The sequence below is a fragment of the Jaculus jaculus genome, chromosome 11, assembly GCF_020740685.1.
Source record: "Jaculus jaculus isolate mJacJac1 chromosome 11, mJacJac1.mat.Y.cur, whole genome shotgun sequence".
NCBI lineage: Eukaryota > Metazoa > Chordata > Mammalia > Rodentia > Dipodidae > Jaculus > Jaculus jaculus.
Window position 1 is genome coordinate 64,164,468 of NC_059112.1, and position 16,144 is coordinate 64,180,611.

The window sequence follows — 16,144 nt, forward strand, 5'->3', positions numbered from 1 at the left end:
GGTTTCACACTGTAGTCCTCGGCTGGCCTTGAGCTCACAGTAATCCTCCTACCTCTGTTGAAATTAAAGGCATGGATCACCATGCCTGGATTACTTTTACATTTACTTAAAAGTTTCCCAGATACTTTTGTTTATTTGTTTGTTTTTGGTTTTTCTAAGGTTGTGTCTCGGTCGGGTCCAGGCTGACCTGGAGTTCACTGTGTAGTCTCAGGGTAGCCTTGAACTCACAGTGATCCACCTACCTCTGCCTCCCAAGTACTGGGATTTTATTTATTTTTAAAATAGTTTCTAATGTTTTTATTTGTTTTATTTATTTTCAAGCAGAGAGAGAAGGAGAGAGAATGGGCACACCAGAGCCTCTGACTGCTGCAAATGAACTCTAGATGCATGCAGTACTTTGCACATCTGGCTTTATGTGGGTACTGGGGAATCAAATCTGGGGTGTTAGGCTTTGCAGGCAAGAACCTTAACCACTGCGCCATCTCTCTAGCTCCCTTTAAAGTATTTTAATTAGGAATGTCTGTATGTGATTTCCGTCCATAATTTTTAAAACTTTGTGCCTACAGTAAGGTGTGGTGGCTCACAGCTTTAAACACAGTGCTCAGTAGGCTGAATGAGGAGGATCACTGTTGAGTTTGAGACCATTCTGGCCTACAGAGCAAATTCCAGTTCAGCCTGGGCTGGAGTAATACCCTACCTGAAAAAACAAAATGCAAAATCAAATTAAGTTTACTCATTATAAGGAGTAATAGATTTCATTGTCTTTTGTGCATTATAATGTACTTTCATCTAATCTGTCACCCTAATATCTTTATTTTTTAGTAATATATGTGTGTATATTACTAATATTAGTTATTAATATTACTAATACTAATATTAGTAATATACTGTATATTTTAGTAATATACTGCATGTGTGGGGGGGTCAGAAGATAACCGCCAGTGTTGGTCTTCACCTTTCATCTTGTTTGAGGCAAGGTGTTTTGTTGCTCACTGCTGTATATGCCAGGTTAGCTGGTGCACAAATATTTGGGTATCCGCCTGTCTTGCATCTCATCCTAGTCACACTAGGATTATAAACACACTACTGCATCTGGCCTTATTTGGGTCTGGAGATCCAACAAAAGTCCTCATGCTTGAGTGGCCATTTATTTATTCTCTAACCAATTTCTATGGCCCCTAGTTGCTCTTTTTTGTTTTTGAGGTAGAGTTTTACTGACCTGGAATTCACATTCACTCTGTAGTCTCAGTGGCCTTGAACTCATGGCGAACCTACTACTTCTGCCTCCCAAGTACTGGGATTAAAGGCATGTGCCACCAGGCCCATCCCTAATTAACCTTCTTTATTCTCCCTTCCGCCTAACTCCCTTTTTAATTTTTTTTATTTCTTTTTCCTGAAGTAGGGTCTCACTCTAGCCCAGGCTGACTTGGAACTCACTCTGTAGTCCCAGGCTGGCCTCAACTCAAAGTGATCCTCCTATCTATCTCTGCCTCCTGAGTGTTGGCCCCTTGTTTTCTTTAATTATTCTTTACACTTATGTTATTTTCCCCAAAGTGTTTTATTCCCACCTCATTTTAATACTGTATTTTAAAAATATTTTAGTTATTTGCAGACTGAAAGAGAAAGAGAATGGGCACACCAGGGCCTGTTGTCACTGAAAATGAACTGTAGTTGCTTGTACTACTTCATGCATCTGACTTTATGTGGGTACTGGGGAATTTAACCCAGGCTGTCAGTCTTTGCAAGCAAGTGCCTTTACTACTGAGCCATCTTTTTAGCCCTTTAGTATTTTTTTAAACACTGAATCCTATTTAGTACTGTTTTTAAGCAAGAAATTTGTTGCGGTGTATATGCATGAATCTATGTGTACAGATGTGTTTGCTCTGTGTGTGTGCACATGCATAGGCTAGAGGAATACTTGGATACCCTTGTCTATACTCAACCATGTATGTCCTTGAGATAGGGTCTCTTTCTTAACCCTGAGCTCCATTTTATCAGTCAGGCCCTGCAGAAATCTTGTCTCTACCCCCCCATCCCTCTTGCACAGACTGGGGTTATAGATGTGTGCTTTTCACACCAGTTCTAAAGAGTCTAACTTGGTGGTCTCTACCTGAGAGGTCCTCAAGTGCTCTTAACAGCTGAGCCATCTTCCCAGCCCAAGAAGTTGTTTCTGTGTGTGTGTGGGGGGGGGGTATGGGATATTTAGGAATTTTTAATTTTTTAAATTTTTTTATTTTTTGTTTTTTTGAGGTAGGGTCTCACCCTGGCCCAGGCTGACCTGGAATTAACTCTGTAATCTCAGGGTTGCCTTGAACTCATGGCGATCCTCCTACCTCTGCCTCCTGAGTGCTGGGATTAAAGGCGTGCGCCATCATGCCCGGCTTATTTAGGAATTTTTAAAGGAAAGAAACACTGCTTTTTCCAAGTTACCTACTTTTTGGCAACATTGATTGTATATGTGGCATGTGTGTATGTATTTCAAAGTGTATGACCTGTTTCACAAATATGGACATCAGAATGGAAGAGAAGATTTTCCTTGTCATTTTTATTGAGAGTTGTTAAAGGGAATGTCATGAGGGAAAAAGCACATCATCACAGGTTTAGAAGCATAATCCCTATCATAGTATTTTGTTGGCTCCCTTAGCATATTTTAGGGAATAAGGAGAGGCTGTAGTAAATAAATAATTTAACTTCTGTAACCATGTCATTTTTTCACACATTTGACCATTTTTTTTTGTTGTTGTTGTTGTCAGAGTTTTTTCCTGAACAAAATACTAACAGTTCTTGAAATAAGCATACCAAGAGTAGAGTTTTGGAAATGTTGGATTAACCCCCAAATCAATAAGTAATAATTAATGCCTTCTTAGAGTCTTGTTTTGTCTTAAGGAAAGTCTGTCTCAACATCTTATTGCACATATGTCATGCCAGTAGATCTGGAGTATATTATGTTTTGTAGACATTTTATTTAGAAATCTTGAGTCTATAGCCATGCCATCCTGAACATGCCCAATCTCATCTGATCTTGGAACCTAAGCAAAGTTTGAATTTTATTAGTACTAGAATAGAGAGATCTTCAGTGAGGTAAGGGAGAATATGAAGAAAAGTTTTCAGGAACTTAGCTACAAGTGTCTATATTTTATAATAATACTTTTTCAAATTTTCTTTGGAAAATTTTTTAGACATTTCAATGAGAAAAGAATAGAATAAACATTTTATATATCACTTAAATTAATGGTCTAAGTGTTTTCATTATTAAATAACCACTAAATAAGAAATATGTTATTTAGGCTACCCTTTTATTAATTTCTTATAAATTTAATATTTAAAAAAATTGTATTAGAAAGAGAGAGGGAGAGAGAACGAATGAGTGTGCCAGGGCCTCTTGCCACTGCAAATGAACTCCACATACATGCACCACTCTAGCTTTATGTGGCTACTAGGGAATTGAACCTGGGTCAGCAGGCTTTGCAAGTAAGTGCTTTTAACTGCTGAGGCATTTCTTGAACCCAACTTTGAGTCTCATTGTGGATTTACTTTCAAATATTATGGTTGGCACACTGCCTGTAATCTTAACACTGGGAGGTACAGACAAAGGATTAGGAGTTGAAGGCTAAGTTTAACTGCAGAAGAGGTTTGAGTTCATCCTGGGTTACATGAGATAATATCTCTTCCCCCCCAAAAAAATATGGAGATGTTTGTAAAAGACTGATTTAGCAGCAGATAACAAAATGACAAAAAATTTTGTCATAGCTAATACTTATGATCAAACTATTTTTCTCTTTATGTTTGGTAAATATTTCTTCCAACATGGTTGGTTGGATTTATAGTACTGGCCTTATGTGGGACTATTTTATTTTAACCCCTTTTCCCCACCCTCTGTCGTGAGGCAATATTACATATTTCTGTATTGGTCCAAGTAACTTGATGTCTCTGAAAGAAGAAATTCAAGAGAAATTTCTATCTATACCAGCTTCACCCCTCAAACTGACTTTCTGATAGCCTGGTGCAACTCAGGAGAGGAAGCTGGGGCTAGGTTGACTGGTTTTAAGCCAGTGATGGCACTGAATTCTTATTCACGACAGGGACATTTTTAATGTCTTAAGAAAGGGCTTGTGGATGTAACCAATATATCTCCTTTGATCCCAAGTAAAGCATGTTTTAAAAATTCTACAATAAAAATTCTACAATAGTTATATCAAATATTTTTAATGTCAGTTGCAATATTTAGGTATTTTTATTTAGCAGGTTTTTTCTTGGGTCTTTCTAGAGGACAAGAATTTTGGGCAGATTTGAATGCCATGAATGTGTATGAGACAACAGAATTTGACCAACTACGAAGGCTGTCTACACCACCCTGTAGTAATACCAACTCTATTTACCACACATATTGGAAATTCTTCTGTAAAGACCACTTTGGATGGAGAGAGTATCCTGAGGTATTTACATGTGCTTTGTTTTTAAGTACATACATTTATTTTTATTTCCTTGATGATGATGTTTCCAACAATGACTAAGTGGAACTATAATTCATAATCAGTGCTTAAGGATGTAAATTTGAATCTTGGTAATGATGAAGGTAAAACTTTTTTCATTTTTCTGAAAATGTGTTTTGTTCCTGAAATCTGTGAATAGATTATCATAATTATCAAAGAAATAAAGTACTTTACCCAGATATTTTACACTATAAAGTGCTTAGACTTGATGCTATCTTTGGAATTACTTGAGTGACTTGCAAACCATTTATTTTTGGCTATATCTGCCTGCTGTGCTTATGGAGGTTGGGCTATGTGTTAAATGTACCTTCTTAAAGCCTAGTGGGAGCAGCAATTTTTGAGCACCTGGAGGAAGTACTTGAAAATGTTTATTAAACCACAGTTAGGCACATCATTTCTTTTGTATTTTGCTGTCTACACAGGCATTCTTTCTGTGAGAGTAGCTCATCAATTTCTAAGCAAGGTCTAAAAAGGTCTAAAACAATGTTGATTTACTTAACTCTCCAGTGCTAATCCTCAGGTTAAATACCCTGAAGTGGACTTTGATAGTAATTTTACATTTTGATGCTATGTCTTATTCAGTTTGGTAAATTCAATTCAGTTTTAGTATTACAAAAAGTGAGAAGTAGTGATTTTTTTTAAAGACATTAGCAAACCAGTATGTCCTAGTATGTTAACTGCTGTAAAACATAATATTAAATCAAAAATTTCTGACTCTTAAGCAATCAGTTGTGTCTACCTTCCAAACAGTATAGGAGGCTTCCAAACAGAATGTTTCTCAGTCGGTCATGGTGGTGCACACCTTTAATCCTAGCACTGGGGAGGCAGAGGTAGGGAGATCACTGTGAGTTTAAGGCTAGGTCAGGACTACAGAGTGAGTTTCAGATCAGCCTGTGCTAGAGTGAGAGCCTACCTTGAAAAAAATCCAAGCAAATAAATAAATACATAAAAACGTATCTCAGAATACTTAATCATCTATCATTCTGTTTTTCCTCTCCATTTTTTAGATTTAGAATGTAGTTGTTTTGTTGAACTTTGGTTATTATTATCTTTAATTCTTCTTGTGAAAATAGTTCTGTGGGCCTCACAAATTTCACAAATGGCATTTTTGTGTGAACAGGAAGCATCTTTCTATTCTGAACCTCTGAAGGGGAAAATCCACATAGAAAAGGAGTTAATTTTATTCACTGTATTTATTGAAATTCCTCTGTTAACACTGGGTTAGATTACTCTTGGCCGTTAGTTAGTTTTTCATATTTCACAATGATTATTACTTTGACTTTTTTATTTTAATAAGAAAAAAAACAAACTTGTGTCTTCTACTTCATAGTCTGTTATTCGATTAATTGAGGAAGCCAACTCTCGGGGTCTAAAAGAAGTTCGATTTATGATGTGGAACAATCACTACATCCTTCACAACTCATTCTTCAGGAGAGAGATTAAAAGGAGACCCCTTTTCCGCTCCTGTTTTATACTGCTTCCATATTTACAGTAAGTGTGTAGTTTTTATATTAGTCTGTATATTTTGTATAACTGTATTACTTTATGCCAGAGAAAAGGATTTTAAACTAAGAGTGGTATCTTGGTTATTATTGCTAGCCTATGAAATTCTGCATTATTCTTTAGGTTTAATTCTTTTTTGTTGTTATTGTTTTGTTTTGTTTTTCAAGGTAGGGTCTCACTCTGGCCCAGGCTGACCTGGAATTAACTATGTAGTCTTAGGGTGGCCTCGAACTCACAGTGATCCAACTATCTCTGCCTCCAGAGTGCTGGGATTAAAGGTGTGTGTCACCACTCCTGGCTAGATTTAATTCTTCAATAAATTGAGTTCAGGTAAACAACAATTAACACTAAAAAAGTGATACTAGATATTTTAAAACTGAAAAGTGGAATAGAGTTTAACATTTTCCCACAACTTAGAAGTAATTATATGTGAAATGAAGCAGTTTGCATTTGCTTCTTTCATGGAAGATTGAGTTTGCCTTTCCATGGGGATCTACTTCCAAGATGAGATCCTTCCATGTTATAAGACACAGCACACAAAAATATTAGGAAATATATTAGGAATATAGGATGGAGTACTAAATGCAAGAAGTTCTTGCAGATGTTTTTTTCTGATGCTGATAAAAAGGAGCCTACTATTTAATATTTTAGAACACTTAAGCAGAGGCTTCATAAGCAACAAATCAGATTCAGGGTCCATTTCTTATGGAAAGGAAAGGACATTCCATATAATCACCTCATGGTCATTGGGAAACAGTTTCTTTGGCTCCTCCCCCGAAAGGATAAAACAAACTAATTTTGATTTCAATATTGAAGTTGATTTCAAAAAAAGGACAAAAGGGACCTGGAGGGATGGCTGAATGGTTAAGGCATTTGCCTGCAAAGCCAAAGGACCCTGGTTTGATTCCCCAGGGCCCATGTAAGCCAGATGCATAAGGAGGCGTGTGCATCTGGAGTTCATCTGGAGTGGCTGGAGGCCCTGAAACGCCCATTTTCTCTCCTTCCCTGCCTCCCTCTTTCTCTGTCAAATAAACAAATAAAAATAAAATATTTTAAAAATGGCAAGTACTTTAAAAAAAGGCAAACAAGAAACCAACAGTAACAAAAAAAATTAGCTAATAGGTTACTTTGAAAAAGTTAAAGGGCAAAGTTTTTTAAAAAAAAATGACAAAAGGGGGGATGATAAAGGGAGAGAAGAAGAATGACTTTGAATCTGAAAACTCATTCTTCATAAAGTCCTTGTGCAATCTTGATGCCCTTTGACTTTGCCTCTACAGGGAGGGCTGTTACACCGCTATAAGCATATCACAACCTGAATACAAACAGTATTCTCAGTGAATAAAGACAAATTTGTAACTTGGCTTGGATCACACACACTTACAAAATTGTTTCTGGTTTGTTTTTCTAGGGAGGGTCTTGTTCTAGCCCAGGCTAACATGGAATTCACTATGTAGTCTCAAGGTGGTCTCAAACTCACAATGATGATCCTCCTACCTCTGCCTCCTGAGTGCTGGGAATAAAGGTGTGTGTCACCACGCCCAGCCTTTAAAAATGTTTTGTTGTGGTCTGGAGAGATGGCTTAGCAGTCAAGGCACTTACCTGCAAAGCCTAAGGACCCATGCTCAACTCGCCAGATCCCAAGTTAGCCACAAAAGTGAAGCAAGCTCAAGGTTGCACATGCCCACTAGGTGGCACAAGCATCTGGAGTTCATTTGCAATGGCTGAGGCCCTGGCACACTAATTCTCTCTCACACTCTCTCTCTTGCTGTCTCTTTAAAAAAAATTAAAGAAAGCTTTTTGTTGCTAACCCTTATACATATACATAATGCTCCTTGATCATAATCCCCCTCCTGCCACCCTTGTTTTCCCCTGCTTTGCTACTCTCTCTACTCAACCTGTTCTTTCCAAGCAGTCTACTATTTTTACTCTCATCATGTAGATCTTTATTTCACTTTTATTGACAACTTCCATAATTATAGACAACCCATGATAATTCCCTCCCCTCCTCCACTTCCCCTTCACAAATCCACTCTATCATATCCTCTCCCCCTCTCAATAATTCTTTATTTTTTATTTTAGAGAATTGGCACACTAGGGCCTCAGCCCCTGAAATCAAACTCCAGACACCTGCGCTACCTAGTGGGCAGGTGTGACCTTGTGCTTGCCTCACCTTTGTGCATCTGGTTTATGTGCGATCTAGAGAGTCAAACATGGGTTCTTAGGCTACACAGGCAAGTGCATTAACCACTAAGCTATCTCCCTGGCCTTAGTCTCTCTTTTATTTTTATGTCATCATCTTTTCTTCCTATTATGAGGATCTTGTGTTGGTAGTACTAGGTACTGTGAGGTCATATATACCCAGGCCATTTTCTGTCTGGATGATTACATTGTAAGCTATCCTACCCTTCCTTGGGCTGTCACATTCTTTCTGCCACCTCTTCTGCAATGGAATCTGGGCCTTGGAAAGAGTAATAGGAATGTATCAGTGCTGAACACTCTTTTGTCACTGTTTTTCAGTGGTCACTGGCATTTGAAAAGAGAAGTTTCTCTAACCAAAAGTGAGAGTAGCATTAATATATTAATATGGGTATGGACATTAAGAGACGTGCTTACAGGGCAATTTGGTGAGCAGAATATATGCATTTAGCCAGACAACAGCAGGCGTTAACTCCCCTAGGGCTCATGACCTCCGCCACCATAGGGTTTTGACTAGGTTTTCAGTACCAGGCATGTGTTCCTTCCTTTCAGACTAGTGGAGTATATGATCTTAAAATATTTCCTTAAGATTTTCTAAATTTCATTGGTCCTGGTATAATGGTCCTTTATTCATTTCTAATTTTATTAATTTGTGTCTCTTCTCCCCTTTTTAATTTTTATTATTGAGAGAAAGAGAGAGAGAATGGGCATATCAGGGCCTCTAGCCACTGCAAACTAACTCCAGGTGCATGAGCCACCTCTGCTTCTGGCTTAAGTGAGTCCTGGGGAATCGAACCTGGGTCCTTTGGCTTTGCAGGCAAGTGCTTTATCTACTAAGCCATCTGTACAGCTCCTCTCTTTCTTTTGGTTAGATTTGCTAAGGGCTTATCAATCAATATTGTTTATTCTTTCAAAGGACAACTCTTTGTTTCATTGATTCTTTGTATTTTTTTTTTCTTTTTGGTACCTTATTTCATTAATTTCTGCCCTAACTTTTATTATTTCTTCTTGTCTATTGATTTTTAGTTTCTTGTTCTTTTTCCAAGGCCTGAAGGTAATTTTATTTTTGATTTCTTCAATGACCCATTCATTCATCATTAAGTAGTATATTGTTTAGTTTCTATGATTTTGTGTATGTTCTGTAGTTTTTCTTGTTGCTTATTTGTAGTTTAATCCCATTGTGATCAGATAGAGTACAAGCAGTTATTTCAGTTTTCTTGTAATTGTTAAAATTTCTTTGTGTCTTAACATATATTTCATAGAATGTTCCATGTGCTGCTGAAAAGAAAGTATATTCTGTGGCATTAGATGGAATGTTCTGTATATATCTGTTAGATCCATTTGTTCTATGACATCATTTAATCCAGATGTCTATTTTTTGCCAGGATGACCTGTCAATTAATGAGAGTAGGGTATTAAACTCACCAACTACAGTTGTTGTTGGTGTTATCTGTGTCCTTAACTCGAGTAGTGTTTGATGAAATTGGGAGCCCCCATGTTAGGTGCATATATGCTTTGAATTGATATGTCTTTCTGCGGAATTGTTCCTTTAGTCAAAATAAAGTGATAATCTTTGTTGTTCCTCACCAATGTTGGTTTGAAGTCTATGTTGTCAGATACTAGGGTAGCATCACCTGCTTGTTTACTAGACCCATTTATTTGAAATACTGTTTTCTCTCCTTTCCCTCTAAGAGAGCATCTGTCTTTTATGAAATGGTGAGTTTCTTGGAGGGAAGAAGCAGAAGGATCCTGGCTTTTAATTCAGCCTGCAAGCCTGTGTCTTTTGGTTGAGGCATTGAGGCCATTGATACTAAGAGTTATTATTGAAAAGTGTGAATTTATTCTTACCATTCTTTTTGTTTTATAGTGCTTCCTGCTTTTCCCTCTACTCTCTTAGGTTAATTATTATTTGAATATGATCTTTTTTCATGTTTCCTTATGTGCATGCTTTTCTTTCTCTTTGGTGTGACTGATCCCTTATAGTATTTTCTTTTTTTTCCTCAATTTTTATTAACATTTTCCATGATTATAAAAAATATCCCATGGTTATACCCTCTGCCCCCCCCCCACTTTCCCCTTTTAAATTCCATTCTCCATCATATCCTCTCCCCATCTCCATCAGTCTCTCTTTTATTTTGATGTCATGATCTTTTCCTTCTCTTATGATGGTCTTGTGTAGGTAGTGTCAAACACTATGAGGTCATGGATGTCCAGGCCATTTTATTTTTATGTCTGGAGGGAGCACGTTGTAAGGAGACCTGCCCTTCCTTTGGCTCTTACATTCTTTCTGCAGCCTCTTCCGCATTAGACCCTGAGCCTTGGAAGGTGTGATCGAGATGTTACTCAGTACTCCAGTCACTTCTTTCCAGCGCTATATCTTTTGAGTCATCCCAAGGTCACTGCCATCTGAAAAGAGAAGATTCTCTACCCAAAGTGAGAATATGGCTAATATAAGGGTATAAATATTAAGAGAAGTTCTTACTGGGCACTTTGATAAGCATAGTATATACATTTTTCCAGACATCCGCAGATGTTACACCCCTAAGGCTCATGACTACCCCTGTTTTAAGTTTTCAGTATCAGGGTTGTATTCCACCCCATGGAGTGGGCCTCCACTCCAGTTGGAGAGAAGTTGGTTTCCACCATGACAGACATGCCACTATTGCACCCATTGCCTCATTTGGCCTGGCTGGCCAATTATAAGGCTTGCAATGTCCACTGTTGAGTATCTTCACTGGTGGTATCTCTTTCTCCCATTGAACTACATGTAGAATGGCTTCTTCCAGCTTTCTGTCAGCTGGTCTGCATGGCGGAGGTTATCAGCTCAGTTCCAGCAGGAATTCTCAGTGGCCTTGCAGCCCAACATGGAGTCTTCAGCAGTAGGGTCTTACCATCTATTCCTGCTGGCAAACCAAGGGCCTCGGCAATGCCCTATAATGTTTTGTGGGCACCAGGGACCTCCCTGGCCAACAACTCACTGAAGGTATCACATCCTAGCACTGAAAATTTTCTAACAATGTTCTATGACTCCGAAATCGGAGGATTCCATATAATTTATTTGCATCCTCTTAAATTTTGATTAGCTCTCCCTCTACCTTTCCTTTACGCAATCTCTTTCCCCTGACCTCACTTAGGGCCTTTTCACCCCTGTTAATCTATCCTATTTACATATATACAATACCAACCTTTTAAGTACCCTCCCCCCTTCCTTTCTCTTCCCTTTATGTCTCCTTATATCTCCTTTTTAACTTACTGGCCTCTGCTACTGAGTTTTTTCCTTCTCACACAGAAGCCCAATCACCTGTAGCTAGGATCCACATATGAGGGAGAACATATGGCACTTGGCTTTCTGGGCCAGGGTTACCTCACTTAGTATTATCCTTTCCAGATCCATCCATTTTCCTGCAAATTTCATAACTTCATTTTTCTTTACCGCTGAGTAGAACTCCATTGTATAAATGTGCCACATCTTCATTATCCACTCATCAGCTAAGGGACATTTAGGCTGGTTCCATTTCCCAGCTAATAAGAATAATTCATAAGAATTGAGTGGCAATAAACATGGTTGAACATGTACTTCTAAGGAAATGGGATGAGTCCTTAGGATATATGCCTAGGAGTGCTATAGCTGGGTCATATGGTAGATCGATTTTTCGCTGTCTTAGGAATCTCCACACTGATTTCCACAATGGCTAGACCAGGTTGCATTCCCACCAGCAGTGTAGAAGGGTTCCTCTTTTCCACATCACCACCAGCATTTATGATCATTTGTTTTCACTATGGTAGCCAATCTGACAGGAGTGAGATGGAATCTCAATATAGTTTTAATTGGCATTTCCCTGGTGACTAGGGATATAGAACATTTTTTTTAGATGCTTATACGCCATCTGTATTTCCTCTTTTGAGAACTCTCTATTTAGTTCCATAGCCCATTTTTTAATTGACTTGTTTGATTTCTTATTATTTAACTTTTTGAGTTCTTTGTATATCCTAGATGTTAGTCCTCTATAAGATATGTAGCTGGCAAAGATTTTTTCCCATTCTGTAGGTTGCCTCTTTGCTTTATTTACAGTGTCTCTTTGTAATTTCATGAGGTCCCAGTGGTTAATCTGTGGTTTTATTGCCTGAGCAATTGGGGTTATATTCAGAAAGTCTTTGCCACGACCGATATGTTGAATAGTTTTCCCTACTTTTTCCTGTAGCAATTTCAGCGTTTCAGGTCTGATGTTAATGTCTTTAGTCCATTTGTATTTAATTCTTGTGCATGGAAAGAAAAAAGAATCTACTTTCATCCTTCTACAGATACACATCCAGTTTTCCCAGCACCCTATGCTGAAGAGGATATCTTTTCTTCAATGAGTATTTTTGGCATTTTTATTGAATATTAGGTGGCTATAGCTACCTGGAGCTATCTGTCTCCTCTATTCTGTTCCATTGATCTATATATCCTCTTTTGTGCCAGTACCATGCTGTTTTTGTTACTATGGCTCTGTAGTATAGGTTAAAATAAGGTATGGTGATACCTCCTGCCTTATTTTTGTTGCCCAGTATTATTTTAGATATTCGAAGTTTTTTGTGATTCCAAATGAATTTTTGGATAGTTTTTTCAATTTCTGTGAAGAATGCCTTTGGAATTTTGATGGGGATTGCATTAAATGTGTAGATTGCTTTTGGTAAGATTGCCATTTTCACAATATTGATTCTTCCAATCCAGGAACAAGGGATGTTTTTCCATGTCCTAGTGTCTTCTGCAATTTATCGCTTGAGTGTTTTATAGTTTTCATTGTAGAGATCCTTTACTTCCTTGGTTAGGTTTATTCCCAGGTACTTTATTTTGTTTGATACAATTATGAATGGGAGTGATTCTCTGATTTCCTCCTCTCTGTGTTTGTGGTTAGCATATATGAAGGCTACTGATTTCTGTGTATTTATTTCGTATCCTGCTGCATGGCTGTAGGCATTTATCAGCTCTAAAAGTTTGCTGATAGAGCTTTTAGGGTCCTTTATATTTAGGATTATGTCATCTGCAAATAATGATAACTTGATTGCTTCCTTTCCAATTTGTATCCCTTTTATGTGTGTCTCTTGCCTTATTGATATGGCTAAGACTTCCAGTACTATACTAAATAAAAGTGGGAACAGTGGACACCCTTGTCTTGTTCCTGATTTTAGTGGAAAAGCTTCCAGTTTTTCCCCATTTAGTGATATGTTGGCTGTAGGCTTGTCATAAATAGCACTTATTATATTGAGATATGTTCCTTCAAGTCCCAGTCTCTGTAGGACTTTTATCATGAAGGTATGTTGGAGTTTGTCAAACGCTTTGTCTGTGTCTAATGAGATGATCATATGATTTTTGTCCTTCAGAATATTTATATAATGTATTACATTTATCGATTTGCGTGTGTTGAACTATCCTTGCATCTCTGGGATAAAGCCTACTTGGTCAGGGTGAATGATCTTTCTGATATATTCTTGTATTCTGTTTGCCAATAGTTTGTTGAGAATTTTTGCATCTATGTTCATGAGGGACATTGGTCTGTAATTTTCTTTTTGTGTTCTATCTTTGCCTGGTTTTGGTATCAGGTTGATGCTGGCTTTATAGAAGGAACTTGGTAGTTTCCTTCTTTTTCTATTTTATGGAAAGGCTTAAGAAGCAATGGTGTTAGTTCTTCCGTAAAGTTCTGGTAAAATTCAGCAGTGAATCAGTCTGGGCCTGGACATTTTTTAGTTGGGAGATTCTTGATAACTGCTTGTATCTTCATTCTTGTTATAGGTCTATTTAAGTGATTAATCTCATTTAATTTAGGTAGGTCATATAAATCAAGGGAATCATCCATTTCTTTCAGATTTTCATACTTTGTGGAGTATATGCTTTTATAGTATGTCCCTATGATTTTTTTAATTTCTCTGGAATCTGTTGTGATGTTACCTTTTTCATCTCTAATTTTATTAATTTTTGTCTCTTCTCTCTCTCTTTTGGTCAGATTTGCTAAGGGTTTATCAATCTTGTTTATCTTTTCAAAGAACCAACTCTTTGTTTCATTGATTCTTTGGATTGTTCTTTTTGTTTCTTATTTCATTAATTTCTGCCCTAATCTTTATTATTTCTTCCCATTTACTGATTTTTCGTTTGCCTTGTTCTTCTTTTTCCAAGGCTTTAAGGTGAAGCATTAGGTTGTTTACTTGTGACCTTTCTAATTTCTTAATAAAGGCACTTAAAGCTATAAATATACCTTCTAGGACTGCCTTCATTGTGTCTCAAAGATTTTGGTATGTTCTGTTCTCATTATCTGTAATTTTTTAATAAATTTTTTGATCCTTCTTGATTTTTTTCATGGATCCATTCATCATTTAGAAGTGTGTTTTTTAATTTCCATGATTTTGTGTATGCTCTATAGCCTTTCTTGCTATTGATTTGTTGTTTGATACCATTGTGGTCAGATAGAATGCAAGGAATTATTTCATTTTTCCTGTATTTGTTAAGATTTGCTTTGTGTACTAATATATGGTCTATTTTAGAGAATGTTCCATGTGCTGCTGAAAAGAATGTATATTCTGCATCATTTGGATGAAATGTCCTTAGATATCTGTTAGGTCCATTCCTTTGGCCTCATTTAGTCCAAAAATAAACTCTCGGTTTATTTTTTCCTGGGATGACCTATCAATTGATGAGAGTGGGGTGTTAAAGTCACTCACTACCACTGTGTTTGGTGTTATCTGTGGCCTTAGTTCTAATAGCATTTGATGAATTTGGGGACCCCCATGTTGGTGGCATATATGTTTAGGATTGTAATGTCCTCCTGTTGGTGGGTGCCTTTAAGCAATATAAAGTTACTTTCCTTATGTTTCTTAATTAATGTTGGACTGATGTGAACCTTGTCAGATATTAGGATAGCAACCCCTGCTTGTTTTTCTAGGTCCATTTGCTTGAAACACCATTTTCCAACCTTTTACCCTAAGATAGTGTCTATCCTTTGCAGTAAGGTAGGTTTCTTGGAGGCAACAAATTGAAATATCCTGCTTTCTAACCCAGTCTGCGAACCTATGCCTTTTGGTTGGGGCATTGAGGCCATTGATATTAAGAGATATTATTGAAAGGTGTTCATTCGTTTTTGCTATTTTTTGTAGTTCTTCTGGTTTTACCTTTGCTCTCTTCTGTTAACTAGTATTTGAGTATTGTTTGTTTTTTCCTGGTTTGTTATATGTGTGCTTTTTTTTTTCTTCATCATGGAGGATTCTTTAAAGTATTTTCTGTAGAGCTGGTTTTGTCTTCAGTGCTCCTTTAGCTTGTTTTTGTCGTGGAATGTCTTTATTTCTGTGTCTATTGGAATGCATAGTTTTGCAGGATAAGGTAACCTTGGTTGACAGTTGTTACCTTTCAGGACTTGGAATGCATCACCCAACCCACTTCTGGCTTTTAAAGTTTGTGTTGAGTAATCTGCTGTAATTCTGCTAGGCTTGCCTTTGTGGGAATCTTGATTTTTCTCTATGCTTTCAATATTTTTTCAATATTTTTTCTTTGGTTTTTGTTTGGTAGTTTGATTATTATATAGTGAGGAAAGGTTCTTTCCAGGTTTTGTCTGGCTGGTGTTCTAAAGGATTCCTGTATCTTCATTGGCACCTCTTTCCCAATTTGGGAGAAATTTTTTTCTATGATTTTGTTGAAAATGCCAACTATGCCTTTGGAGTGAAATTCTCCTTCTACTGTGCCCTGAATTCTTTTTTTTTTTTTTTTTTTTTTTTTTGTGCCCTGAATTCTTATTTTTGATCTTTTGATAGTGTCCTCAATATCTTGAAATTCCCACTCATACTTTTCTATTAGTTTGTCTTTCTCTTTGTTGGACTGTATTAGATCTGCCACCTGGTATTGTAGCTTAGATATTCTGTCCTCTCCTTCATCTATTGTACTGGTAAGATTTTCTGGAGTTTTTTATTTCATTAACTGTGTTCTT

The 16,144-nt window shown here is 37.2% G+C and overlaps 1 protein-coding gene across 2 annotated transcripts in view; it reads left to right on the plus strand.

Annotated features, from left to right (window-relative positions):
- The window catches only part of LOC101593666 (TCDD inducible poly(ADP-ribose) polymerase), a 68,428-nt gene that overhangs the window by 37,810 nt on the left and 14,474 nt on the right, over positions 1-16,144 (plus strand). For both annotated transcript variants that reach the window (XM_004652402.2, XM_045130300.1), the window contains exons 3-4: positions 4,268-4,436; positions 5,824-5,984. In XM_004652402.2, the coding sequence (XP_004652459.1) occupies positions 4,268-4,436; positions 5,824-5,984 (330 nt within the window). The remainder of the gene's footprint in view (positions 1-4,267; positions 4,437-5,823; positions 5,985-16,144) is intronic.